Source organism: Rhinatrema bivittatum, chromosome 9, assembly GCF_901001135.1.
Source record: "Rhinatrema bivittatum chromosome 9, aRhiBiv1.1, whole genome shotgun sequence".
In the NCBI taxonomy this organism is placed as follows: Eukaryota; Metazoa; Chordata; class Amphibia; order Gymnophiona; family Rhinatrematidae; genus Rhinatrema; species Rhinatrema bivittatum.
In genome coordinates, this window is record NC_042623.1 from 251855469 (window position 1) to 251883456 (window position 27988).

The 27988-nt window shown below is 41.9% G+C and overlaps 1 protein-coding gene across 12 annotated transcripts in view; it reads left to right on the top strand.

Moving 5' to 3' along the window:
- TNIK (TRAF2 and NCK interacting kinase) overlaps nucleotides 1-27988 on the top strand; it is a 559589-nt gene that overhangs the window by 46605 nt on the left and 484996 nt on the right. For all 12 annotated transcript variants that reach the window (XM_029617206.1, XM_029617211.1, XM_029617208.1 and 9 more), the window contains exon 2: nucleotides 25984-26049. In XM_029617206.1, coding sequence (XP_029473066.1) covers nucleotides 25984-26049 — 66 coding nt within the window. The remainder of the gene's footprint in view (nucleotides 1-25983; nucleotides 26050-27988) is intronic.

Here is a 27988-nt window from a genome sequence, read left to right on the forward strand (position 1 = left end):
GCAATGTGTAAAATTTAAAGTATTATGGTTTATAAATCTCTGCAGATTTCTGTGACAAATTATTTGTCTACCGTGTTTAATACATATATTCCCAATACACTTTTGCACTTCGCCAAGAGTCATCTTTTAGAAGTTCCTACTATTAAGACTGCTCATCCTTAGGAGGCAAGAAAGCATGCTCTTTCTATTGTTGGTCCTATGCTGTGGAACAGTGTTTCAGAAGGTCTCCTGGAGAGATGATGGAGAGGTTTGCCCACCAAGAGGAGAGGTGCGCGGCTGTCAACAAACAGGCGAGCTAGACCGGAACTGAGGGTACTGGAGACCACTGGAACAAGACAGGAACTGAAGGTCCTCCGGGTAGGATAGGCAAAGCCTAGTGGTCTAGCTCAAAGGAGGCTGCGGGTGGTGTCGAGGCAGGCAGGCCTGGTGATCTCAGGAGGAGCAAAGAGAGTGTCCGAATAGAGTGCAAGGGTCAGAGCCAGGGTATCCATCCGAGAATGGTCAGCCAAAGCAAGGGTCAGTTCCAGGTATCAATCCAAGCGTAGTCAAAGGCAAGCAGAGGTCAGTTCCAAGAATCAGTCCAGGTGTGGTCACAGGCAAACATAGGTCAGTTCCAAGGGTCAGTCCGAGCATAGTCAAGACAAGCCGAGGTCAGTACCGGGTAACAGTCTGAGAAGGAACAGGACTTAGGAACGCAGGAACAGACGCTGGAACACAGGAAGGACCACAGGAACACAGGAGCAAGGCATGAACACTGGGACAGGAACAAGGAACACTGGAACACTGGAAGAAGCACAGGAACAAGGAACGCAGGAAGACTGGAACAAGCAAAGGAACGAGGACGGCAACTAGCTCACACAGAGGTGATGACCTGATTGCCAAGGAGAGGGACTGAGGAGCAGGACCTCGCTTAAATACTGAGACTAAGTAACGTCTTCGGGATGCGCCACGGAGGAGTTTCCTGCTCTTGGCCCTTTAAAGGGCTGGGTGATCCGCGCGCCTGCGCCTAGGGGCAGAGTTGAGGCAGCGGAGGACACCAAGCCCCTGCGTGGGGCAAGGAGCTAGGCCTGGGACACCGAAGCGCTGGAGGCAGCCGGAGGTGCAGCTGATTGGTTGCGGCAATGAGGGAGGAAGGCCCAGGACCTGTGGAGCTGGGAACAAGGTGAGCAGGCCCGGGCACAGCCTTAGAGTGACTGGGACGCACAACAGTGTGTGTGTGTGTGTGTGTGTTGTTTTGTTTGATGTTTTATTTTTGTTTGCGTTAACCCAGCTAGCATAACCTGGTTACTATAGGCAGGCTACAAAATGCTTAAAATAAATAAATTTAAACCTAGCTACACTAACAACCTTTACCACGTCCTTCGACAATGAATGCCAGAGCTTAATTGTGCATTGAGTTCACAAGGTTCAAAAGAACTAGTAGAAAAAAAAATTCTGGATGCATAATACACACGCACAATAGTGACGCTCCAGGCTGATTTTGCCCCTTAGTATTGTGCATGTAGATTGGGCGTCTAGAAATCGATCTGAAGCAGGATAAAACAATGCTCATATTGAGCGCCCGTTGCAATTGTGGGCGCAGAGCCACAGCTGGGCCCCCAAAGTATTTGAACGCTAGGGGTGCATCATTCTTCCCTAGCACATCCTTTATAATGCAGAAGCTCATTAAAATATAGCATTGGGCGCCCAGAAGATGTGACTGTGCCCACGTTAGGAAAACGGGCACTCAGTACGAGCACCGGTTTTAACGCGCGTCTTATTGCATCGGCCCCCCCTAATTTGATGGACCTGCATTCAGCTGTTTCCAAGTTATAAGGGGGGGGGGGGTGGTGGTGGTATACAAACAAACCCCATCGCACACAGTCGTTCAATACTAGAAATGTGAATTTTTTTTTCATGCGGCCCGATCGGGTTTTTTTTTTTATCGGCTGCGCCCGAGCCAATAAACAAAAAACCCATCCCAACACTTCAAAACAGCTCCCTTAGGTTCCCTCACCCTCCCAACCCCCCCCCCCCCCCCCCCCAAAAAAAAAACCGTTTTAAATTACCTGGTGGTCCAGTGGTGGTCCCGGGAGCAATCTCCTGCTCTCGGGCCGTCGGCTGCCACTAATAAAAATGGTGCCGATGGCCCTTTGCCCTTACCATGTGACAGGGTATCCGTGCCATTGGCCGGCCCCTGTCACATGGTAGGAGTAATAGATGGCCAGCGCCATCTTTAAAAATTGCGTGGGCCATCCAGTGCTCCTACCATGTGACAGGAGCCTGCCAATGGCACGGATACCCTGTTACATGGTAAGGGCAAAGGGCCATCGGCGCCATTTTTATTAATGGCAGCCGACGGCCCGAGAGCAGAAGATCGCTCCCGGGACGCCCACTGGACCACCAGGTAATTTTAAAACGTTTTGGGGGAGGGCTGGGAGAGTGGGGGAAGCTAAGGGAGCAGTTTTAAAGGGTCGGGGTGGGTTTTGGGCTTGTTTATGTGTGCCGTTTTTCCTGCCCTCCCCCAAAATGATAAGAGAACCCCACGAACAATTTCGTGGGATTTTCCTATCTGTTTCGGGGAGCCCCCGATTTCTGACGACTTTGAAAATATCGTACGGTATTTTCAATCGTCAGAAATACGATTCACATCCCTATTCAATACGATCTAATAAGCCTCTATCCGTATGAACAAAAAAATTGACTGTTGATTTTTGAATGAAATGTTTGGGCATTTGGAATATTAATAGAAATATTGTGACCGATTCTAAAAACTACGAGTTATATTATTATGAATTAGACTGGAGGTTGTTATGAGAGTCCCTCTAGTTTCTTTAAATGTCTTTCATCTGTTAGTTTGTTTTTCTTACCACTGATGTGTTCCTGGATTCCTAGTGTGTGGTGGTGTTGTTGGCTTTGGCTTTAGTTTTAATGTAGTCAGTCAAGTGCCAATTCTGAGTTTGTGGATGCTGCCATCATGTCTTCTGTTTATTTTTCTGGTGTGTGGTGCTGTCAATGAGTTCCTGGTCTGCACATTTTGTCAGGGGGAGGAGGAGTTTCGCGCTCCTTTCATGCTAATAGCTCTGTTCCAGAAATTCATGCATCTTCTGCCTCTGGTGTTAATGCGCAGCAAGAAGAATTAATTCTTTCTCCTTTGAATCTGCAGAAAGGAATTGGTCAGGCTTGGTGTAGAATTTAGCTTTGCTTTTATCAGCAACAACGTTAGGAATCAGTGCGCACACTGATGACAGTGGCATACTTGCCCTTCTTACGTAATATCAAAACACTAGAAGTATCTGAGCATACAAGGAAATTACTCAAACGTCCAAAAAAAATAAATACCTGGATGTAATTCAGAGCATAGATATGTAGGAACATCAAAATATAAGTCTGTGGATAATGTCACCAAAAACTAATATGTACGCTTTAGTTCTTTTTAATGTGATAATGATGCTATCCTCAGTGTGCAAATCTAAGTGCCATCTGCCTAAACCAAGCCCCATCTTACAATCTTTCATATTCACTGGACTAGATTACTGTAATATCCTGTACACAGGACTCGCTCAGATCAGCCTGCAACCTCTGCAGATGGTTCAGAATAGCAAAACCTGGGTTCTTCAGGTGCAGAAATACATTACCATGTCACACCAATATTACAGGCCTTATACCGGTGTCCCATTCAAATACGCATTCCCTCTAAACCAGCAGCCACAATTCACAAATTACTCTGCAATATCAATAGTCCATGGATTGGGGCCACCCTAAAAGTGTAGACTCCTTCACGAAACTCAGTCAAACCAAAACCTCCTCAACCTCCCTTCACTGTGACTTGGTCATCTGGTTGAGACACATGCATGGGCATTCTCTACTGCAGGCCTACCATGTCAGTTGTGCAACATCTCTTAAATCATTCCTTTTCAAAAAAGCATTTGGACACTAACTTTCTTTAGCCATTTTCCATCTTTTCTCGCCGCATTACTTGCATCATTAGAATCAAAATAGTGGAGTGTTTGTTTTTAACCGCTGTTGTTTTACAAATTTTTATTATGCGAATATTATTTGTTCTCCGCCTCAAACTATTGGAGATAAAAGCTAATCTCAAACATTTAGGAGGTCATTTTAAAAGGAGTTGCATGTGTAAATGCAACAGACTATCATAGCAGTTTTCAAAAACCATTAAACTGCACTTATACGAATAGTCATTGGACAATTCAATGGCGTATATTGTAGCAATTTTCAAAAGCCCACTTACATGGGTAAAGTGCATTCACACGTGTAAAATCCAATTTTAAGCATGTAAATCCTTTTGAAAATCAGGCCCTTAGTTCATAAATCATCCATGGTACTTGCCATGGAACCATATTTTGTGAATCCACTGCGTCAGAGGGTAAGATATCAACCTGTGGCAGATTTTTTAATATTGCTGCCATACATCTGGCTAAATTTTACCTGGATAACTCATCTGGCTAAAATGTAGCCAGATAATGTTAAAATAGTTAGGTATATTCAGTGGTGCAACTGCGCCACTGAATATCCCACCAGAGATAGCCGGATAAGTTTATCCAACTAAACTTATCTGGCCGGTCAGCAGCTGAAAATGGCCCCCACTATGTGTAAGGTAACTTAAGCTAAATGGAAGAGGACTGCCCAATCACATACTCATATTTCCAGTGTATCCAGATGTTAGTCAACCTTCTTACAGATGTCAGCTTTGTACCAGCTGATCACCATAACTCTCAGTTCTGCTTGTGTTGGCACTAGCTGGTCACCTTGGGGATAGGAGCATATGCTAGATGATGTTTCTGTGAAAGATATCCGTATGACCCTTTTTTTTTTCATTGTGGCAAGCAATTGCATACCAGCTTCCACCCAAGTCTTGACAGAATGGGACCTTGATCCAATGTGCAAAGAGATCAAGTCGATTGGAGATGTTTGCTGCAGGTTTCATCTAACTTTACAGCTGTTGTAATCCAGATATCATCTTCTGCTTATTCCGCCATCTTGGGGGGCAGAACTGAAGCTGTGCGCACACATGCAAACTGAGACAGGCCTCTCCGGCCACCGGTGGCCTGAGCACCGGTGGCTTGCACCTCTCTCTTTCTTCAGCTGCCGGCAGCCCTCCACCTCTCCTGCTGCCGCTGGCTCGTCGCCTCTCTCGGGTGTGCATACCCGGTTGCGCCAGGCCTGAGTATGGCCTCACTTCATCCTGGAACTGCCTCTACTGCTTGGCCTGTGACTGCTTATTTGTCTAAGTTCTCTTATTTCACTGCTAACCATCACTGAAGGCCATTGGCATTTTGCTATCAGTCACCTGTGGACATGCTGCATAGCAGCACCGCTCTCTACATTAATGGCGGGGGTGGAAGGGAATTAGAACCAAGAGCTAAGAGAAACAGATAAGTATGAGAGAAAAAATGAGGGAAGCTTGCTGGGCAGACTGGATGGGCCGTTTGGTCTTCTTCTGCCGTCATTTCTATGTTTCTATGTTTATGGTTGCATCAGTTGAAACTCGTACCAGATTAATTTGGGGCACCAAGGTGTTATGCTTGCTAGCAGCCGATAAATCACAAAATTCAGATATGACCCTTCAGGTGTATCCACACAAGATAATTACACATATAAACACCTTGTAACTTCTCACCTAATTTATAATCTCCACTCTTCTTTATTCTATATTTTCTATTTTTTTTTTTAATATAAAGAATTTTTACTTTTAAATCCACTTAATCATCGCCGCAGAACAATTGAAAGCAATGAAAAAAGTGATGCAAAGAAGGAGAAAAACCTGCTGTAGCCGTTGATAGTGTGAACACCCTGAAGCAGCAGCGTTGGCAGCGAAACTTGGCCGTGTCGGCGTTTGATCTTCATCTGGACAAGATACGTACTGATAGTCTGATATTGACATTTAAGATATGCTTTTTAGGATTTATTAAAGTTGCATCTGAAGATATTTTGAAGAGATATGTGAACTATATAAATTATTAAAAGGGGTTTATTCCCATGATGGCAGCTTGATGTGCTATGCACTGCAAGAAATTGAAAGCTGATTATTTTCTGCGGGTGCACTGCCTGAGGTTTTCTCCTTCTTTGCATCACTTTTTTCACTGCTTTCAATTGTTCTGTGGCGATGATTAAATGGATTTAAAAGTAAAAATTCTTGATAAAAAATAAAAATAAAAAAAAATAAGGAAATATAGAGTAAAGAAGATAGGAGATTATAAATTAGGTGAGAAGTTACAAGTTGTTTATATGGATAATGCTTTTAGCAGACCAAATACACTTCTGATTTGGTTGACTTGCTGCATCTAAATAAACTAATTAAAGTATATAAAGTTCAAATTTCATTATATGAACCTTTGAGTACGTTGTTTGTGTGGTAAGTTAAAAAAAAAAATCTGAAATAGGAGTACTTGAAAATTATTAAATCCTAGCGTGAAATGAAATATGCTCAAGGGTAGCCTTTCTGGGAGAGGTGTTTAGAAATGTGAATATGAATAAATAAATAATGCAGGTATGATGTATCATACTTTTGTATATGTTTTTTCTTGTCAAGTATGAAATGTAAAATGGCCTCCCCAGGGGTGGGTTCCTACATTCCATCAGCCCCTTTCTCTCTGATCTGATTGGAATGGCATAATCAGATTTCAGTGTCTGCGTTGAGCGTGCATGCGAGGGATTTGTATGAACTTTCTTCGCTGCGTGCAAATCTCTGTCGTGTGTTCATTGCGGAAGTCCTGAAGGCCGAACTGGCTGGGGGGGGGGGGGGCTGCTCCAGGACCGGCATGAGAAACACCTGGCCTTTTTAATAACACCCAAATTCTTCTCATGTACCTATCTTGTGAATGCAGGAAAAAACTCCTCTAAGGGTTTTTGCTAATTTTTTCCCCTTTCTGCTAGGGATATGCTTCTTTTTAAAATGAAATATGCACCAACAGATGGCCGAAACCATTTTGGAATGCAGCGCTGTTAGGGTGGGATGGCTCAGGATTGCTTCTTCATGTTTAGACCCTAGGGATAGCTTGAGATTGGAGGGGAGGGATGGAGGGGGAAAACCGTACCTGTTTGAGACTTCTTTCAAATACTAACCATTTCTCCATAGTAAATACACTTGTCATTGGCCTGTTTGTCATTAGGGATGTGAATCGGGTCCGGAATTGGATCTGCAATCAGAATCGTGGGATCGGAATCGTCGCCATTGTTTTATCGGCTGCGACCGATCCCAAAACCGATAAACTCACCCTGACCCCTAAAATCAAATTCTATAGAATCCCCCCACCTTCCCGAGCCCCACAAAACTTTCTTTAAGTACCTGGTGGTCTAGCGGGGATCCCGGGAGCAATCTCCCGCTCCCGGGCCAACGGCTGGCAGTAAACAAAATGGCGCCGATGGCCCTTTGCCCTTACCATGTGACAGGGGCTACCAGTGCCATTGGCTGGCTCCTGTCACATGGTAGGAGCAATGGATGGCCCGCACCATGTTTAAAGATGGCGCTGGGGTGGGTTTTGGGGGGGGGGGGGTTTGGATGTGTTCCCTTTCTCCCCTCCCCCCAAACAGATACGAAAACCTCACGAACCATTCGTGGGGTTTCCTATCTGTTTCGGGGGGGTTCCGATATCTGACGAATTTTGAAATATCGTACTGATATTTCAAAACGTCAGAAAAACAATTCATATCCCTATTTGTCATGTGTGTTTGTCTTGATTAGATTATAATAAGATGCAATAAGCATAAGATGCGGTTCAGCATATGTCTAATAGCATTTTAGAAATGGTAAATAGTGGTACTATTAAATTGTGGTAGAGTGACTCAGACTGAGGGCAGGGGTTAATTCAGCATTCTCTCACACTGCAGGCAGTTTTTTCTGTATGAAATGGAGAAAGGGTTTTAGTGATATGGTGGAGACTGTTTAAATTCAAACATTACCTTCTTTATACACATTAAAAAAATCCCATCATACATGAGTCACACTTGTTACACCCCCTAAATATTCACTCCTTCACGCACACATTTAAAAGGCAGAAATGTACCAGTATCACCTTTACACAGTTACTATAACAGTGTTACAATGTAGCTTGCGCTTCAATTCAATTCAAACACAATCAACAAATCAAATGCCATATGAAAATTGTTCATGTAGTATTAACTATCAGTGTGTACCAAAATTCTCAATTTATCTAATACGATTTTTTTTTTATAAATGACCGTCGGTGCAGGCTCGTTCTGCGCCGCCGAGAGTAACCTGGGAAAAGTGCGCGACGGCAGAAGCAGGGTCGGAAGGGGGCGGGGCTGAGCACAGGAGTGCGCAATGGCCGGCGAGTGCAGCGATTCAAATCGCTGCACCGCTATTGGCCGAGGTAGGCAGCTGGGCTGGTGACATGGCAGGTTCCCTGCCAGACGGACCCGGCGACCTGCAGAGGCAGGCTGCGTGCGTGCTTTCTGTCCCTCCCTCCCACCCAGAGGAAGTACTGTTATTGGGGAATGTTGGTGTTGGTGGTTAATCTTTGTCGCAGTTGGAGGCGGAAACCTGAGTCCAAGTTGAATTTGTGAATAATGCATTGTTAAAATGGCGTGGGGGGGGGGGGGGGGTGCATCTCGTGTAGTTGGGGGGGGGGGGCTGCTACACGAGACGGCCAGCGAGCAGGGGGCTGAAGCTCAAGGCCATGGCTTACCCTTGCTGGGACGAGGTGGGGTAAGAAGGGAAGGGATTGTATGCTTTACCCCTGGGACGCGGTGTTAGAGGCGCCAAGGAGGGAGGAGAAAAGAGGGTGGGGGGGCTTGTTCATAATTGTTATAAGTGTTATGATCAGAAATGTTGTTGTGCGAGCTCGGGTTATGAAGAATAAACTGCGGCCTTTTGTAATGCCACAAAGTGTGTGTTGTTTTATTGAGAGTGAGGAATGAAAGAGCCTAGTGTATGTCTTGCCTCCCTAGGTTACTAAAGAATGAATACATCAGGTCACTAGTGAACTTATACACCAAATGTTTCATGTGCTTGATCTTCCTCTTATTTGTATCAAATTTTCTTCTTCAAATTGTAGCAGGTAATCCTCTGCTACAATTCTCCTCTATTCAATCGGGGAGCTCTACCCATTCATCCCGACAAAGAATTCTTCGTTTCACCCTTGTAAGCAGTAACCACAATTCAAGAACAGATTTTTATAGCTACATGCTAACAAAAATCTCTACACCTAATCTATAAATATCCACCTGCGTAACCGAACCATAATATTGTTCCCGCAGCTTACCTTCAAACCGGAAATAACCATAATCACGTATGCAATCCCATGTAACGTAATGTCAGTAAGCGTGAATGTTTACATATACTGATGCTAATTAAGGTTTCCAATGATTATAGCTAATCCAAATCAATAAACTATTACTCATCAACAGATTTCATTACTAATTAAAAATTATTTCTTCCAAAGAAACTATCAATTAAACCAGTCAACCCTACAATCATTATACATTACAGACCACTGCGAAATTATTCCACATATCAAAAACTGTATTGCACATTACTTTTATTTCTCTATTCAATTCTCTATACTACAAACATTTTTTTACCCCAATGATGATTTCTACAAAAACACAGACCACTCAATAGAACCATTTAAACCAATGGAAATTGTGGTGCACCATGAAAAAATAAAACGTTGTTCTAAATGTCTCAAAGCCAGAGACAAATCTCCTCCATTCTGCAATTGTATTTGCCACACCATACAAAATTTTAAAACCTTCAAAGAATGATGCTGCTTGATCCAATGGTCCACTAAAGGTGCATTTTTCCTCATTGAACGAATACAACTCTTGTGTTCTATAATCCTCGATTTAACTTTTCGTGTAGTTTTGTCCTATATAAATGAGACTACATGGGCAAATAATGGTGTATACACTACCTTTGGTATTGCACGTATAAAATCCTGGTAACTTATAAGGATATTTTAAACTGGAACGATTGTGTCTAATGTCAAAAGATGTGGACAGACTGAACATGATTTATTTATTTATTTAAATACTTTTGATATACCGATACTCAAGACTGGTGTCTTATCGTACCGGTTTACATTGAAACAAGGGGTAACCAATTAACTATGAAAATAAAGTTACAAAGAACAAGGGGTTTACAGGATGGGAGAGTAGAGAGCGAAAGCACACAATTAGTATAATAAGTTAAACATAACTAAGTTTAAAATAACGGAGTTTAACATATAAACAAATGTAGCAGGCTTAGACAATGGATTAGTCTTTAGGTCTATAAATACATATAAATACATGATCCACATGTAATTTATCCCTAATCACTGTTGGTACTATTGACTACTTTTGCCCGACGGCTTAACCATGCACATAGGTTTCGCCGTTTTTTTCACTGCAAAAATGGGATTCTCCCTAAAACCATTCAAGGAAGCTAATATGGGCCAATATCATAAAATAATATCTTGAATATGTGATGTTCTTGATGAATAAGGAATAATGCAAACCATCCTAGAAGGAGCATCTTTATTAGCTTTTATTAAAAGATATCTCTATTGGCGAAAAAGGCCCTCTTATATGCTTTCTTGATCACAGATCATGAATATCCTCATTCAATAAATCTCTCCATGAGAGTTTGGGCTTGAATTTTATATTCTGTCACAGAGGAGCATAGACATCTGTGGACCATTGGACCAAGCAGCATCATGCAAAATTTGTAGCATTTTAATGAATCTAGGCCCTGGTTTGTTGATCAATTGAACTTCATTTTTACTAGAGAAACAGATTTTATAGTTACAATATTCTATTTTGTTTTATTTTCATTTTTTTTTTTTTTGGTCACAAAGGCTTGTCTAGGCTCACCTTCATTGTAGCTGAATGAATTCTGTTAGTTCTGGGTACGGTCAATATGCTGTTGGTAAGCTTAAAAGGCAGAAGTCCTCGTTATCAAGACCACCAGCATTATTTGTTTGTGATGAAACAGGGGTTTCACACAAGCAGAAACAACCTGATAAGATGGGATGACAGAAAGGTGTGTTAATAATGTGGAGACAGCACTACTGCAAAGAATCAGCGTGTCTCGTAAGGGGGAGAACCTGGAGAGGGGGCTTGCCCAGATCCAGAAGCAGAGATGCCCACATACTTCAGTTACAGATTTTGAATCTGTAAAGGTACAGTTGGAAAGCAGGTTGTATTCGACCCAGGGGAATTGGGCTGGCCTGTGGATGATTACCAGTGTACCCTCCCTGGGTTGTCCTGGTCTCTTAAGACAGGAACTGAAAGCATTAAGTGTGAGGTGAACACTTATGCATGGAATAAAATTGCTTTTTACGGCAAATGGCTCTGAGCTGTGTGTTCCAGAGAAACGTCAGTGGGTCATGAATGGGCTAAGCAGCAACTTGCAACACTATTCCACCGAGATTACCTTGGGTCTGTTAGGTTTAATGACGAGCATATCCCTTTTAATATTTCAATGTTTTTGATTGTCAGATTGGTGTGAAACAAAGTTTCTATTTTGACTGATTTGCTAATTGATCATTCTAATGATATTCTATGTGAAACCAAAACCTGGCTGTTAGAGATTGACAATTTTATTTTGCATCTCTTATGCTCCCTAGGTTAAATACTAGAACAAGGAACAATTGAAGAAGGGGTGTGGCATTTATCGTCTTTTAAGAACAGTCTCTGAATCTTGTTGAATTTGTAATTATTCAAGGGTGTATAGCGGTCTTATTATATCTAAAGTACTTAGTATACGTGTAGTCTATCCCACCTACAACAGACCCTATGAACTTAGCTGAAGCCTTTTCAATGATTAAATTGAACATTCAGAAATTAATTATTCTTAGTGGTTTTAACTTTTTATATAGATCCAACAGATTCTATACATGTTTTTTTTATAAATTAACCTTTTTTGGTATTTACACACAAAAAAAAAACTGAATAAAAAACCAAGAAAGAGGTGTCAAATTAAGGAAACAATCACATAAAAGTAAACTTACATAATTGCATGCTCCCTTCAAATCCACATTATATTGGAGCCTAAAAAGAAAATAAACTAAGAAAAACAGAAATATAGCTATTATGTTCCAATTTGCTAGCTAGTTAAATCAGTTACTTTAATTAAACCCTATTGATTTTCCATTACTCCCCAAAATGGTTATATTAAGTAACATAAAAGTCTCCAGGTGTGCTGGGTCAGTGAAAATATACTTATTTCCCTAAAGGGTTACTAAACATTTACAGGGAAACTAAGAAAATAGATCCCCTCCAGGGACAGAACCCTATATTTTAATAATAGAAAGATCTCCTGTGCATTTGAGTTTCCTGAGAAACATCCAGAAAGATCTGCACCCTAGCATCACAGAAAACATTATTCTTATATTTAAAATATTATGGAAGCACTAATTTTTTAGCTGAATCTGAAACAAAGATAAATCTAGTAGCTATGTTACCTTGTGAGTCCTGAAAGAAAGCAATATGATTAGGATTCTCAGATGGAATTAATACATCCATGCTGCCTTCTTTTTAAATTTTCCTCTTCAACTCGGGGATGAAAATACATCTTGAGAGAGCAATAATCTTATTTGACAAGATTTGCAAATCTCACCTGTATACTTCTTAAACTATTCTAATGAAGAAATTAATCTGGTTTTAGGGAAATTTAATATACAAAAGCTTTTAGCTCTCAAATTATTTGCAAGAGATTCCAACTTAGTATGTATATTATAAACAGTCCTACCTATTAGCAGCTAATGAGGATTGTACATTACTTATGGCAACAGTGATCATAACATGATCAAATTTAAACTAATAACTGGAAGGGGGACAATAAGTAAATCTGCAGCTCTAACACTAAACTTTCAAAAGGGAAACTTTGATAAAATGAGGAAAATAGAAAAAAACTGAAAGGTGCAGCTGCAAAGGTTAAAAGTGTTCAACAGGTTTGGACATTGTTTAAAAATACAATCCTAGAGGCACAGTCCATATGTATTCCACACATTAAGAAAGGTGGAAGGAAGGCAAAACGATTACCATCATGGTTAAAAGGTGAGGTGAAAGAGGCTATTTTAGCCAAAAAATCATCCTTCAAAAATTGAAAGAAGGATGCATCTGAAGAAAATAGGATAAAACATAAGCATTGTCAAGTTAAGTGTAAAACATTGATAAGCCAGGTGAAGAGAGAATTTGAAATGAAGTTGGCCATAGAGGCAAAAACTCATAATAAAAACTTTTAAAAATATATCCAAAGCAAGAAACCTGTGAGGGAGTCGGTTGGACCATTAGATGACAGAGGGGTTAAAGAGGCTCTTAGGGAAGATAAGACCATTGCAGAAAGACTAAATGAATTCTTTGCCTCCGTGTTTACTAATGAGGATGTTGGGGAGATACCAGTTCCGGAGATGGTTTTCAGGGGTGAGGACTCAGACGAACTGAACGAAATCACCGAGAACCTGGAAGATGTAGTAGGCCAGATTGACAAACTAAAGAGTAGCAAATCACCTGGACTGGATGGTATGCATCCTAGGGTACTAAAGGAACTAAAAAATGAAATTTCTGATCTGTTAGTTAAAATTTGTAACCTATCATTAAAATCATCCATTGTACTTGAAGACTGGAGGGTGGCCAATGTAACCCCAATATTTAAAAAAGGTTCCAGGGGCGATCCGGGTAACTATAGACCAGTGAGCCTGACTTCAGTGCCGGGAAAAATAGTGGAAACTATTCTCAAGATCAAAATTGTAGAGCATATAGAAAGACATGGTTTAATGGAACACAGTCAACATGGATTTACCCAAGGGAAGTCTTGCCTAACAAATCTGCTTCATTTTTTTGAAGGGGTTAATAAACATGTGGATAAAGGGGAACCGGTAGATGTAGTGTATTTGGATTTTCAGAAGGCGTGTGACAAAATCTCTCATGAGAGGCTTCTACGAAAACTAAAAAGTCATGGGATAGGAGGCGATGTCCTTTCGTGGATTACAAACTGGTTAAAAGACAGGAAACAGAGAGTAGGACTAAATGGTCAATTTTCTCAGTGGAAAAGGGTAAAAAGTGGAGTGCCTCAGGGATCTGTACTTGCACCGGTGCTTTTCAATATATATATAAATGATCTGGAAAGAAATACGACTAGTGACGTTATCAAATTTGCAGATGATACAAAATTATTCAGAGTAGTTAAATCACAAGCAGATTGTGTTACATTGCAGGAGGACCTTGCAAGACTGGAAGATTGGGTATCCAAATGGCAGATGAAATTTAATGTGGACAAGTGCAAGGTGTTGCATATAGGGAAAAATAACCCTTGCTGTAGTTACACGATGTTAGGTTCCATATTAGGAGCTACCACCCAGGAAAAAGATCTAGGCATCATAGTGGATAATACTTTAAAATCGTCAGCTCAGTGTGCTGCAGCAGTCAAAAAAGCAAACAGAATGTTAGGAATTATTAGGAAGGGAATGGTTAATAAAACGGAAAATGTCATAATGCCTCTATATCACTCCATGGTGAGACCACACCTTGAATACTGTGTACAATTCTGGTCGCCGCATCTCAAAAAATATATAGTTGCGATGAAGAAGGTACAGAGAAGGGCTACCAAAATGATAAGGGGAATGGAACAGCTCCCCTATGAGGAAAGACTAAAGAGGTTAGGACTTTTCAGCTTGGAGAAGAGATGGCTGAGGGGAGATATGAGAGAGGTCTTGAATGAGTAGATGTGACTCGGTTATTTACACTTTCGAATGATAGAAGGACTAGGGGGCATTCCATGAAGTTAGCAAGTAGCACATTTAAGACTAATTGGAGAAAATTCTTTTTCACTCAACGCACAATAAAGCTCTGGAATTTGTTGCCAGAGGATGTGGTTATTGCAGTTAGTGTAGCTGGGTCCAAAAAAGGTTTGGATAAGTTCTTGGAGGAGAAGTCCATTAACGGCTATTAATCAAGTTTACTTAGGGAATAGCCACTGCTATTGATTGCATCAGTAGCATGGGATATTCTTAGTGTTTGGGTAATTGCCATGTTCTTGTGGCCTGGTTTTGGCCTCTGTTGGAAACAGGATGCTGGGCTTGATGGACCCTTGGTCTGACCCAGCATGGCAATTTCTTATGTTCTTATGTTCTTAGTAAAGTGTCCTCCTCAGTCTGCAGGTCACACCCTTGATTTAAACTGTCATTAATGAAGGTTTTGCTAAAGATGGAAAAGTGACTAACTTGACTATTGTTGAAGTGCCAGGGTCTGGTCATTCGTTGATCAGTTTGTGTGACATTTAATCTGAATTCTACCATGATGTTAAACAAACACCCTGCCCCCTCCTCCCTCCATAACCACATTGATCCATATAATCTGCAAGTAACTGGAGAGTAACTGCTCAGGAATTTGAGAATATCTCATTCACCTCTATGGTTGATCTGTGGGATTCAAGCATAATAAAGACTCCTGATCTGGTTGCACATTTTAAAACCTTGATTAACAAAGAAACAGTGCTCGCTGGTACACACCTCAGCTTCATGACATGAGATGTAAATTATGTCATGCAGAATGAAGATGGTGTAAACCCTATTCAGTAATAGGTAAAGCTGAATATTTGTCTATGAGAGGTATAAAAGTGCTATAGTAAAAATGTAAAGGATGTATTAAAAAAAAAAAAAAAAAAAAAAATCTAGTTAGTGCTTTAAGCCTAAAGCTCTTTTCTTCAGTAGTGAAAAGCCTTTGAGCGTATTCTACATTCTTCTGTATAATTGGAGAAATTTTACATTGTACATAAAACGGAGGTATTGCAGACTTTAATACTGATGAATGTCACTACTTCTCAATTTGCCCATTGCCACTTGTGGCTGATCAATATTTCTAAACATTTCCTTGGTGGTATCTTAACCATTATTGTTAATTCATCTCTTGCTGATGACCATTTTCCGGCTTCTTTGAAAAAAGCAATTGTATGTCCTTTATTAAAAAGATCAGATCTGGACCCTGCCGATTTGGGAAATTATCGCTCAGTTTCATACCTTCCATTTTTTAAGGAAGTTAATTGAACAGATTGAAATTTTGAGATGAGCAAATTTTAGATCCATGGCAATATATATTTCCTGAAAACTATGGCACAGTGGCATTATTTTCATCTACTATTGATACATTACAAATTAGTATTCATAAAGGCTCCTCCTGTATGGTGGTATGTCTTGATATATCCTCTGCTCGTGATACCATTGCTCATTCGTTGTTACTCAGACATCCTTTTGATTTTGGCTTTGGCCAAGGCATCATAAGCTGGTTTAAATTTCACCTATGAGACCAGATTTTCCGAGGAAATTCAAATCGATCATTATTCAGTTGGAAGATGATAGGCCCAGGCATCCTTGTGGGTTCTCCGCTTTCCTCAGGACATTACAGTGTGTATCTACTCCTCTTTATGTAAAGTTGTGACTACTTTGTGTTATGCTTATGTAAAAAGTGAACCCTTGGGCTGAGATGAGAGGTGTCTCCACCCACAGGGAGGAGCTCTCTGAGCCTCACCATCAGCAGGCGTAGTCTCTGAGGCGTGGGACACAGCTAGAAGTAGAGACTTTATTATGAAGGAAGGAAAAAGTAATGTCCACAGAGTTGGAGATGTAATAGTACAGTCCAGAGCAATGGGTAATACCCAGAACGAGACCACAGAAGAGAAGATCTGGTAGTGACCCACGGAGCGGGGTATGCCGGGGATCCCTTCTGACGAGTGTAGGCACCTCAGGAATACAGATCCGGTAGTGGCCCGTGGAGCAGGGTATGCCGAAGATGTCTGTTCAGTAGATGTTGAAGAACTGGTAGAGATGCCAGAACCCGGAAATGGCTCCCGTAGATGGTGAGTCAATACTCTGCAGCGCAGGAAAGCTGAATAGCTTCTACTGACGAAAGGCAGTAGTGGCCTGAGGCTTGAGGTACACCACGGGAATCCTCAATACAGTTCGTATGGTAGAAGTCAATAGAGGTACTCACAATAGATGGTTCCTGGAGAGAGAGAGAGACCTGAGAAGCAGGTCTGGTAGCAGTCAGACAGGTAGGCCCTCCGAGGAACGGATAGCCGAGAACGCAGGAGAGCCCCCGAGGAACGGGTACTCAGAGCGTTAGATGCCAAGACCAAAATCAGGAACAGGAAGTCCTTGAATGAGATGGATTCAGAAAGATGGAACTCCTTGTTTACTCGAGGAAGGCAAGGGCCGGTCAGATTAAATACGCTATCGGTCTGACGTCATCGAGAGGGGCGCCCCTGAGGTTCCTGCCATGACGTGTTCAAAGGAGGCCCTTGCGTGCGCTCCTAAGTAATTCCAGGTCCAAGATGGTGGTCAGCAGCGCCGGAGAGGTTGGCAGGGATTAGCAGAGGCCGCCATTCTTCCCAGACTTGATGGTGCAGGGAAAAAAGAGGTGAGCATGAGAGGTCGTAGCCGTCTGCGACTGACAGGCGTAACACTTTGGATGTGCTATATTGGTTTCAACAGATGATATTTAGCTAGTTTTCTTTCTTTGACTTGGTACTCATTATTTTATCTTTTATGAATATAGTACAAACATGGATGGCCTCTCATGGGCTTATCTGCAACCTCAATAAAACTGAGGTTTTATGGATTAGTTGGAGCCAACTTTTTCCTTTGTTGAAAGTCAAAATTGGAAACATTATTCTCTCTGTGATTTCAAAAGTTAAGAATTTAGGTATCATCCTTGTTACTAAATTATCTATGACAACCCACATTTAGGGGCTGATGTAATACCATGCGCAGCGGCTAGCGCACAGTTTAACATGTGATTGGATGTGCGTTTTGGACGCAGATCCATAACCCCCGATGCATTTCAGGGCTTAGGCATCCAAAACCTAAATCGCTGCGTAGCTAATAAATTCCATGTAGGTGAGGCTATTAGTTAATCCCTGCGATGCAAAACATTTCCTGCACGGCTAATGTGCTCATTGCAATGTGACAAATTTTACGCCAACCTGGAGCTAGCGTAAAGATATGCCACACTCAAAGGTGCATTGAAAAAAAAGAAAAATCCTGCTTTCTGTGATTCCTCCTAATAGTATCGTAGCGATATTAAGTAGGGGGGAATCAAATAAAGCAGATTTAGTTTAAAAAAAAAAGTTTTTGAAAAAAAAATTTCTGGACACCCAACATACACATACAAGATACATAGTCCAAGCTATGTATCTTGTGTCTATGCTGGTATCGGGGAAAAAATGGACACTTGTAATTTTAGCTTCTGTTTTCCCAACCCGTTTGACAGCCACCTCTCCTGTGCATTCAGTGCCGAGGAGGTGCTGGGGACGCACAAATTTTCCCTTGCACCTCCTTTTTAGTGTGACCCCTAATTTAAATATTGCATCGCGCCTAGGAGAGGTGGCTGGGCGTGCATTAGGAAAATGGACGTGCAACACTGAGCGCCCGCCCATTTTCTGCATACAAATATTGCATTGGCCCCGCAGTGCTGTGGCCAGATTATTTTTCAAATTGAAACTGGTCTGTAAGTTAAAACCTTGACTCTGGTGAAAATCTCTGATCAGTGTTACAGGCCATGGTATTATTTATTTATTTATTTTATTTATTTTAATTTTTTCTATACCGGCATTCGTGATAATATCACATCAAGCCGGTTTACAATAAACAATGGGTGATAACCGGAATAGAGAACGAAATAATATGAAATATACATAATATAGATGCAGTTACAATAAACAAGGAGACGTACAACTAGGAGCAAGAAGAAGACAAAATAGAAACTTTAACAAAGTGAATAAACCTGTAGAATGGAGGAATTTCCAAAAATGGATGTTTGAGATTTACAATGAATTGTTCAGTACAAGTATGTAGTTTAACAATAAAGACAAAATCATAAGTAATGAAGATTCTGGATGATTATAATGCTTAGGGGTAGGATACCAGGATGGTTATAATACTAAAAGATGTTGATTGGAGGTTGAAAGTATTATCCTATATCAATTAGTGTAACTCACTTTATCTTGGCAATTCCAGCATTTCAACTGCATTATCTTCCATTTATTCAGAATACAGCAGCTTGTCTTTGTCTGTGCTTTTCACAACCATTTTGCACCTTTATTTCTTTTTAAGAAATTCCATTGGTTACCGGTATCCTGGTGGATCAAATTTAAAGTGAAGACAAATTAATATTTAAAGTCAGTTTTGACTTCTTGCACTCCAGATAAGACATTGCTTTCTTTCAGTCAGCAAAGCCTGGTTATTCTGATCTTTAAATAGGTGCATTTAGCTGAATCTCGTGCTCGAGTATTTGTCGTTCTTGGCCTGCTGCTTTGGTACTCTATTCCATCGTCATTGCATCTTGAAGAAGATTATACTGTGTTTCAGAAAAAGGCTAAGGCTTTTTCTTCTCCCAAGTATTCAGTGTTGGACGAGATTCAATTGTTAATTGATGGTTCTGTTTGCTTATCATTTATGTTGTCTTTGTATTTTTTGTATATGCTTTAGTCTTTTTATTTTGATGTGTTTTTTAATTATTTTTTTTAAATTGTATTTTATGTTTCTGTACTCTGATGAGTATACTTTGTAGGATCAGCAGAATATAAATATTTTAAATGTGTCCCATAGGTACCAGCTCTGTGAGTGCTCTGGATCCTTGAGCATCTGCAATATCAGATCTACCACTTGCATCTGCTCTTCAATCTTCTAGACCCACAGTAGCTGAGAGGAGAGATTGAAGAAGTGATACAAAAGATAGAGCTGATGTGAGCCCGAGGGGAGCCCGAGGGGAGCCCCGATGGTTTTCCCCGTTCCCTCCAAGGCCACTCCAAAATCGAAGCGGCCTCGGAGAGAACTTTTCACACACCCCCCCCTCACCTTCCCCTCCCTTCTCCTATCTAACCCACCCCCCAGCCCTAACTAAATCGTCTCCCCTACCTTTATTTCAAAAATTACGCCTGCCCAAGGCAGTCGTAACTTGCACGCACCGGCTCACCATCCTCCAGCACAGGCTGTTGTACCGGAGGATTCGGCCCCGCCCCCGGACCCACCCCTTTTTCGAAGCCCTGGGACATACGCACGTCCCGGGGCTTGCGCGCACCACCGAGCCTATGCAAGGGCAGATTTTTTCAGGTTACGCGCGTAGCCTTTGAAAACCTGCCCCTTAGATTGTAAGCTCTCTGGGAGTAGGGAAATACCTAAAGTACCTGAATGTAATCCACTTTGAAGTGCTGAAAAAAAAGTGCAAAAAGCAGAGTATATAAAATAAAAAAAACCCCTTGCTCGTGTATTTAAGTTTTCTTATGTTCTTATAGTAGCTAAATAACAAGCGGATTGTGATAAATTGCAGGAAGACCTTGTTAGACTGGAAAATTGGGCATCCAAATGGCAGATGAAATTTAATGTGAATAAGTGCATGGTGATGCATATAGGGAAAAATAACTCATGCTATAATTACACAATATTAGGTTCCATTTTAGAAGCTTCCACCCAAGAAAGAGATCTAGGCGTCATAGAGGATAACAAACTGAAATCGTCGGTTCAGTGTGCTGCGGCAGATGTTGGGAATTATTAGAAAGGGAATGTTAGGGAGGGCGCCCATCAGGCCCTGTTAGGAGCGCAGAGGCACAGTCCCATCTCAAAGGAGGATGTGAGCCCTTGGATCAAGGCACAGCTCAGGGAGGAGCCCCAAGACACACTGCGAGAGGTGAGCAGGTACGAGCATGGGTGGAGCAGGAGCAAGGCTGGACTGAAGACAAAGCGAGGAATATCCGGAACAGGAACAAGGCAGGCTCAGACCTCCACTGGACCTACATGCACCAATGAGATCCAGCAATGCAATGCTGGTCTCGAGAGTAGCCCTCTGGCCACTCGATAGCCCTTCCGGACCTGCTGCTTGGGAATGACGAGTGTGTGAGGCCAGACAGAGGCTGAGGGCAGGAACACAAAGACACAGATGAAGACTCAGGATACTCGGAGGATTCAGACATAGGCTTGGATACTCAGAAGAAGACTTGGATACTCAGAAGACTTGGACAAGGATTCAGGTTGCTCGGAAGTTTCAGGCAAGGATTCAGGAGTCAGGCGAAAGTACTGGGTGAGAACTGCATCGCAGCGTGCCCTACACAGCCGCCCATGACTGGTCGTGGACCATCCTGAACGCGAAGCAGACTCCAGGCGAAGAAGTGTAACTTGAGACTGGAACATGACGAATATTCAGTAGAGGCCTGCACCGGGGCGCGCCCTATATAGCCACCTGTGGCTAGTCGCAGACCACGCTGAAGCGGAGCAGGTTCTGGCAGAGACTTGGGCATGGATGGAAGCAGGCACAAGGAACTCCGAAGACCGGGACAGGATTCAAGACTCAGGATTCAAGACTCAGGATTCTCAGAAGCAAGGCATTAAAATCAGGAGTCTTCCGGAGGCTTGCGCTGCAGACGAAAAGAAGGCCTTGTACCATGAGGCACCCTACTCAGTCCCCCATGGGCCGGTCACAGACCACGATGGTAGCACGCCAGGAAGGGTGAACAGACGAGGGACCTGGGAACTGGACGAAGACCTGAAGATGAGAGAAACAGTCAGGTCAGTAACATCGGACATCAGGAACATGGAACATGGCACCTCAGGACATCAAGAGAGCTGGACATCTGGAACATCAGGAAATTGGAACAGGCAACGAGGGAGGTATGACGAGGGACGAGACCAGGAACATCAGGATGACGAAGTTCAGGAACACGAAGAACATGGAATGAAGATCCATAAAGGCACAGGAAGACCACGGAGGACCTGGATCAGGAAGAAGACCACAGACACTGTGAAGACTGGATCCGAAGGCCCTGAAGAACTGAAGCAGGGACTTTTATAGGGCTGAAGCAGGCGAAGAGTGATGACAACATTCCTGAGGGCCGCAGGGCTTTTCAATTCAAGCGTAACAAGCATCAGGGCATGATCAGAAGAAGGGATGTCATGAATCTCACTAGCTACCAACTTATAAAGAAATTCAGATATAAGAATGTAATACAATCTAGAGTATACATTATGCATATGAGAATAAAAAGTAAATTCCTTATCCGCTAAATGAAGAGTATACCAGGCATCAGTTAATTGCAACTTTTGGACAGGAAACCCATCCCTAGATAGGCCTGAGATTTCTTGGAGTCTTGGGGAGTTTACAAGTCATGAAAGGGTTATCTACCACATTAAAATCACCTCCTACGATCTCTGCATAATCATCCTAAGCCACTACCTTGGTCAGAACAGTAGAAAAGAATCTGTGGGAATAGACATAAAGGGCATTTATGTTGACAAGGACCATCTTGAATCCTTGCAGTTCCCCCACTTCAATAACAAATTGGCCATTGGGATCAGAATAACATTTATTATTCGTAAAGCTAACCTTTTTATTGATTAAAATGGCCACCCCTCTCTGTCGGGAGTTAAAAAATGAGAAGAATTAATGGTCAACCCATTCTCTCTGCAGTTTTTGGTGTTCCCCATCATCCAAATGTGTTTCTTGAAGGAAAGCTACATGCACCCCACATTTCCACACATCAGTTAAAAGCTTTTTCTTTTAATCGGCAAATGCAACCCGTCAATATCAATAGTGGAAAAAACAAGATTAGACATGGAAACAGGAAACAGCATATATCCAAAGCAGTCTATGAGCTGCCACAGAGGGAGGGATCCCCCAGTACAGATCCACTCCCCCCCCCCAAAAAAAAGCTGAAAATCCCCAGTAAAACAAAGAAGATGAAACCCTAGTGGGCCAACTAATTATGAGTAATTATGAAACCCTAGTGGGCCAATAATTGAGTAATTATCAAGCATTCTCTTAATAATTACTCTGCCTCCACAGCTCCCTCGGACTGTCCCCACCCAGGGCAACCTCCAAGTATCCGTCTTTCATATTTTTAATAAAGCTATAGTAGCACTTTTCCCTCTACCCCTCCCTTAGTCAGCCTTCCCCTCTCCAGTAGGCTCTAGGCCCCACAAGTCTAGCTCTTCCTACTGTTTACACCATGCTCTACCAAGTTATTTGTATCCAAGTTGTTCCACCCTGTTCTTTGTAAGACATAACTTATGTCATTGTTTTGTTTGATGTTGGAATGTAAACCGAAGTGATTTGTAACTCTGTTACCTGAACCTCGGTATATAAAAGTTATAAATAAATAAATGCACAACTCCATTTACACACATACACACAAACCATCCTTACATCACACAAACCCCCCATCCAAATAAGCAACCCGAACTCTCAACCCCTCAGTCAGGAGGGGCACCCCCAAAGCACCAGTGAACAGGTGGACTCTTCCTCCCTCACCAGCAAGAGGTGCCCATTACCAACCGAGAGCTCCCGGAACCAGTGGGGTTCCCAGTTGAACAGCCCCTTCCCTCACCAATCATATACCAAAAAACCAAAAATCATCTAATAAAGTCACAAGTGGTGGTGAGGGCCAGGGCAAAAGCACCACATCCAACGGAAAAAAAAAAAAAACATGAAAGAAAAATAGAGCAGGTCCCAAAAGATCATAGGCAGGAGAAACCCTGATACAAGGGACCCCAACCAGGCCACCTAGAAAAACGAATGAAAGAAGCACTAGGCCAAGATCACCATCAGTCGAGAAGCCTCTATGCTGCTTGAGCCGAAGAGAACATTTTGGTCTTGCCCTGGAAGAAAACCTGCAGCCGCCCTGGATATTGGAGGGAGAACTTGATCCCATGGTGATAAAACTGCGTGCAGCATAGGGTAAGCTCCCAGTGTGCCGCTTGCACTTTAGTGGAGAAATCCGGAAAAATCAGCAGTTTGCCTTGGTGAAAGGTGAAATTTTGTTTATTATTATAAGCTTGTAAGATCCTGGCCTTGTCCATATAGTTCAAGTAGCAAACTCTGGAGGTCATTCTCTAATGCTTTTCGCGTGAGATAGCTAGCTCGGGGCGGAGTCGGCCCCGGAAGAGGAGGAGTTGGGGCGGCAGCAGGGCCGACTCTGCAGACACATTGCTGGCGGCGAAAGGTAAGATTCCTTATCGCCGCCAGTTTCGCGCCGAATAACTATCGCAAGACCGCCCCCCGCTTCGCCCTTCCGCGCCCCGTTACCACCGGATTCTCTAAGGTCTGTGACCTTAGAGAATCCAGGCCTATGACCTGGTGAGGCTGCAACTGATCTTGCTCCCTGGGCCCCGAGCCGGTGTGCTCTCTCAACTAAGATTGGCCGGTCGCCCATGTTAGCTGTAACTATTCTGGGATCCATTTTTCACAGAGCCACACCAGTTCATCCCCATGCACCAGTTTGGGGACCCCCACAATCCACAGGTTATTCCTGTGGCTTCTGTTCTCCAGATCCTCGAGCTTGTCTTCCAGAGTTTTGTGATCTCAGTCGCACCCAATTCCAGGATGGCCAGATGCTCCTCATGCACCGCCAGAGTATTTTGCACCCCGGAGAAAGCTGACACATAAGCTTCTACTTTATCATGCACCTCATCTATGGAAGATTGAATGCATTGCAACTGGTCCACGAGAGCAGCCAAAACAGCCTGGGTGAGATCCTTTATGACTGCCTCGGAGAGACCTTGAGAAGGATCCTCCACACTTGGGCCTTCCGCTAACATTTTATTGTGTCTCCCGACAGGTCTCTAAGTTAGGCCAGTGCACTTAGGGTGTCCCGCCATCGTCTCCAAATATGCTCAATTCGATAGTAGCACAGCACACCTTTCCCTTTTAACATTATTCCTGACATTTGCGGTGTTTAAATAGCAGGTAAAATGTAGGAACCCCGTTGGTTCCTAGGGAGCGAGAGAAAGAAACATGCGATCAGGCAGACAGCATTGACATACCCCTTGGAGTTCTATTTTATTTTTACATTTATAGATTGCCTTGTTTAAAATCAGCTCAAAATGATTTACAAGAGTTTTGCATCATACTCATTTTACATACATTGCAATTTTGATGACAAGTATAATAATTCACATATGTAATCAGCTAATCATCTTAAGATGCACATCAAAATACCTTCATTATATAAAATAACTTATAAGAACATAAGAAAATCCATGCTGGGCTAGACCAACATCTATCGAGCCCAGCAACCTTCTCTGACAGTGGCCAGTCTGAGTCATAAGTACCCAGTAGATCCAAAGAAATATATATCTATTTCTTATTACTCACTCCTAGGGATAGGCTTCCCCTAGTGTACCTAGCTAATTATGTTCTATGGACACTTTTCCTGTAGCACAATCATGATTATATAAACTTCTATCATGTCTCCTCTCCGCCTCCATTAGTTAATAAAATAACTGATCATGTTAATATGAAGCAACCCAATGTTAAGATGGAGGGTTGACTATCTACCATGCAGTGAAGTATGACTGCCCCTGCTTTTGCTCAGAACAGCATGCATTGCCTCCTTAAATATTTTGCAGCCAGTGTGGAGTCATTTTCCTGAGAAAACTGACACACACAAAAAGAGAAATGTTTTGGCAATACATTGGAATGGACTTGTTTGCAGTGAGGATGTCATGTAAAAGATGTTTTATTGACTGCCATTTAATACTATTTTTAATGTTACAAATGGATTTTTCTAGGAACCAGTTTTATAAGTAACAGGTATAGACTAGATTGTTACTTCTCTTAGGTGAGTGTCCAGAAACGTTTGTGTATGCATTTTGTGTATAATACATTTTTGGTTTAGGCTTTTTGCATGATAACATTTTGTGACAAAGCTAGAAACATGAATATTCTCAACTGTGAAGTTTCTGAAGCAGGGCATTTCTAAGTAATTACACCACTCTCATCAAAAAGAACAATTGCAATCAAACTAGATATTCTATTTAACTTATAGTTAACAATTATGTGCAGCCTAGCATGGCTGATTATAACTTCTTAGTTCTACATAAATTTCTTTATACATATTGCAAAAGCAATATTTTCTGGATTTGCTCAGGTCAGAGTGGTGCATTGCTTTGGCACTTCAGTACAGTGCATTCAGAGAGACTGTAATTTAAAAGCCTGAAGCATTTCTTTTTGTTTGCTGTGTATATTTTTTAAAATTCTGCTTTTTTATTTGTATAGGACCCTGCAGGTATTTTTGAGCTGGTGGAACTCGTTGGAAATGGAACATATGGACAGGTCTACAAGGTAAGAGCCCAGAATAAATTGAAGCATGTAACAGTTTCACAGGCTTTCTGCTGAATCTCTTTTTCATCCACAGTATCAAGATATGATCTCATAGAATCAACCATTTAGTCTAGCTGATGAAATTTTTCCCAAGAGCATGTAGTGATGTGATAATTCCTGTTTTTGTTGGAGGGGGGGAGGGGCCTTATTCCATTTTACTTTCAAATTCGTTTTATCATCACGGCACAAGGATCAACGTCTACCCAGTGACATATGATGGCTTGTTCTATTCCTTGTCCATTTTTTTTCACTCTTCTTTTGAGTTGCCAATGAATTAGATATTTACACTTGTCAGCAGAGCCAGGAGAACATAGTTTCCAAACTCATCGCTCCATGCCTGCAGTCAGATTTGCTTTTTAGAATAACCAAAATATGCAAATAAGACAGGTTCTTAGATCAGATCTATGTGAATATAGTTCATGAATGGCCATTAAGGAGATTCTGAAATTTAAACCCAGCTGTGGATCCCCAGGACTAGTTTTGAAAAACTTCTTATCAGGGATAATTCTTATTCTTAATTACATGGTGCCAATGAAATTAATGGAAGTGAAGGATATATTTGAAGATGAGATCTTCCAGTGAAGATGTCGCCCTCTCCATGAGAATGAGTTGGAAGGTATCCATGATCTGATTTTTAAAATTCACATTTTGAAACTGAAAGAATTGTTTCATTGGAAGCAATACCACCACTATGCAATGAAGAACTGCTTCTCATTTTACTGAATGGTAGGTCTAGCAGGCCTTCACAGGTCTTTGCAAATCAATGCCACCAACCATAAAGATCATATCTAAGTGTCCTTTATGGTGGTGGCATAGATTTGTCACATTGAGAAATTCAGTTTAACAAATTAGGAGACGTTGAGTTTAGCATATTCAGGATTAAGTATCCAACAAATGTTAATTATGGCAGTTATCCTCCAATTAGGAGCTGGGCCTCCCAAGAAAGAGATTCCATATTCTTCTAGGGAGGCCCAGAAATGTAAAAACTCTGCTTGTAGTTTTATTGCCACAAGCCTCCATTCTAGAGGATGACTAGAACAAAGAAGCATCATGAGATAAATGGCCAAAGGTAGTAGCATGGCTGGATTCTCTTCCTTTCTCCTTTGACTTATAGCGGTGGTTTCCAAATCCAATCCCCCAAAGGAGTCTGGTTGTTATGATATCCATAATGAACATTTACGAGATGCATTTTCTTGCATTTGGCCAAATAACTAAATTCATTTTAATATTTGGGCTACTCTGGCCTTTTTTAGTTGGTAGGAATGGGGGAGGTAGATTCTTAAAGATTGGATTTGAGAGGCACCAGTGCTTTTGCACTTCAGTATTATTTATTTATTTATTTATTTATTTTTATATACCGATGTTCCTGTATAATATACATATCGCACCGGTTTACAGTGAAATCAAACTGATGCCTCTAGGGCAGCTTACAACGAAACATAAAAACTAACAATAAATAACTTGGACTACCTCTTGGGCAGCTTACAATGAGAACAGAGTAACAAAAAAGTACTTGGACAATAAGGAATTTGCAGAGAACTTACAATGAACAACAAGGCCTCATTAAACTGAGATATGGCACTATAAGAAACGTAAGTACAGAGGGAGAGGGGAATCAGGGTGTAAAGTGTCATTGTATTCCTCTGGTCTTAGTTCTCCGGGAAGGCTTGGGCGAAGAGCCAAGTCTTTAGCTTCTTTTTGAATGTCCTGTGGCAGGGCTCTATGCGGAGATCCGGAGGGAGCGAGTTCCAGAGAGGGGGACCCGCCGTGGAAAGAGCGCGTTTCCTTAGAGACGTTTTTGCTGGCTGGGTAAGAAGCGTGTTCTTGTACGCATATCTGGTCGGTCTCTTAGAGGAGTGCTGTTGGAGTTGATAAGTAAGGTTGAGAGGGGAGATGTTGT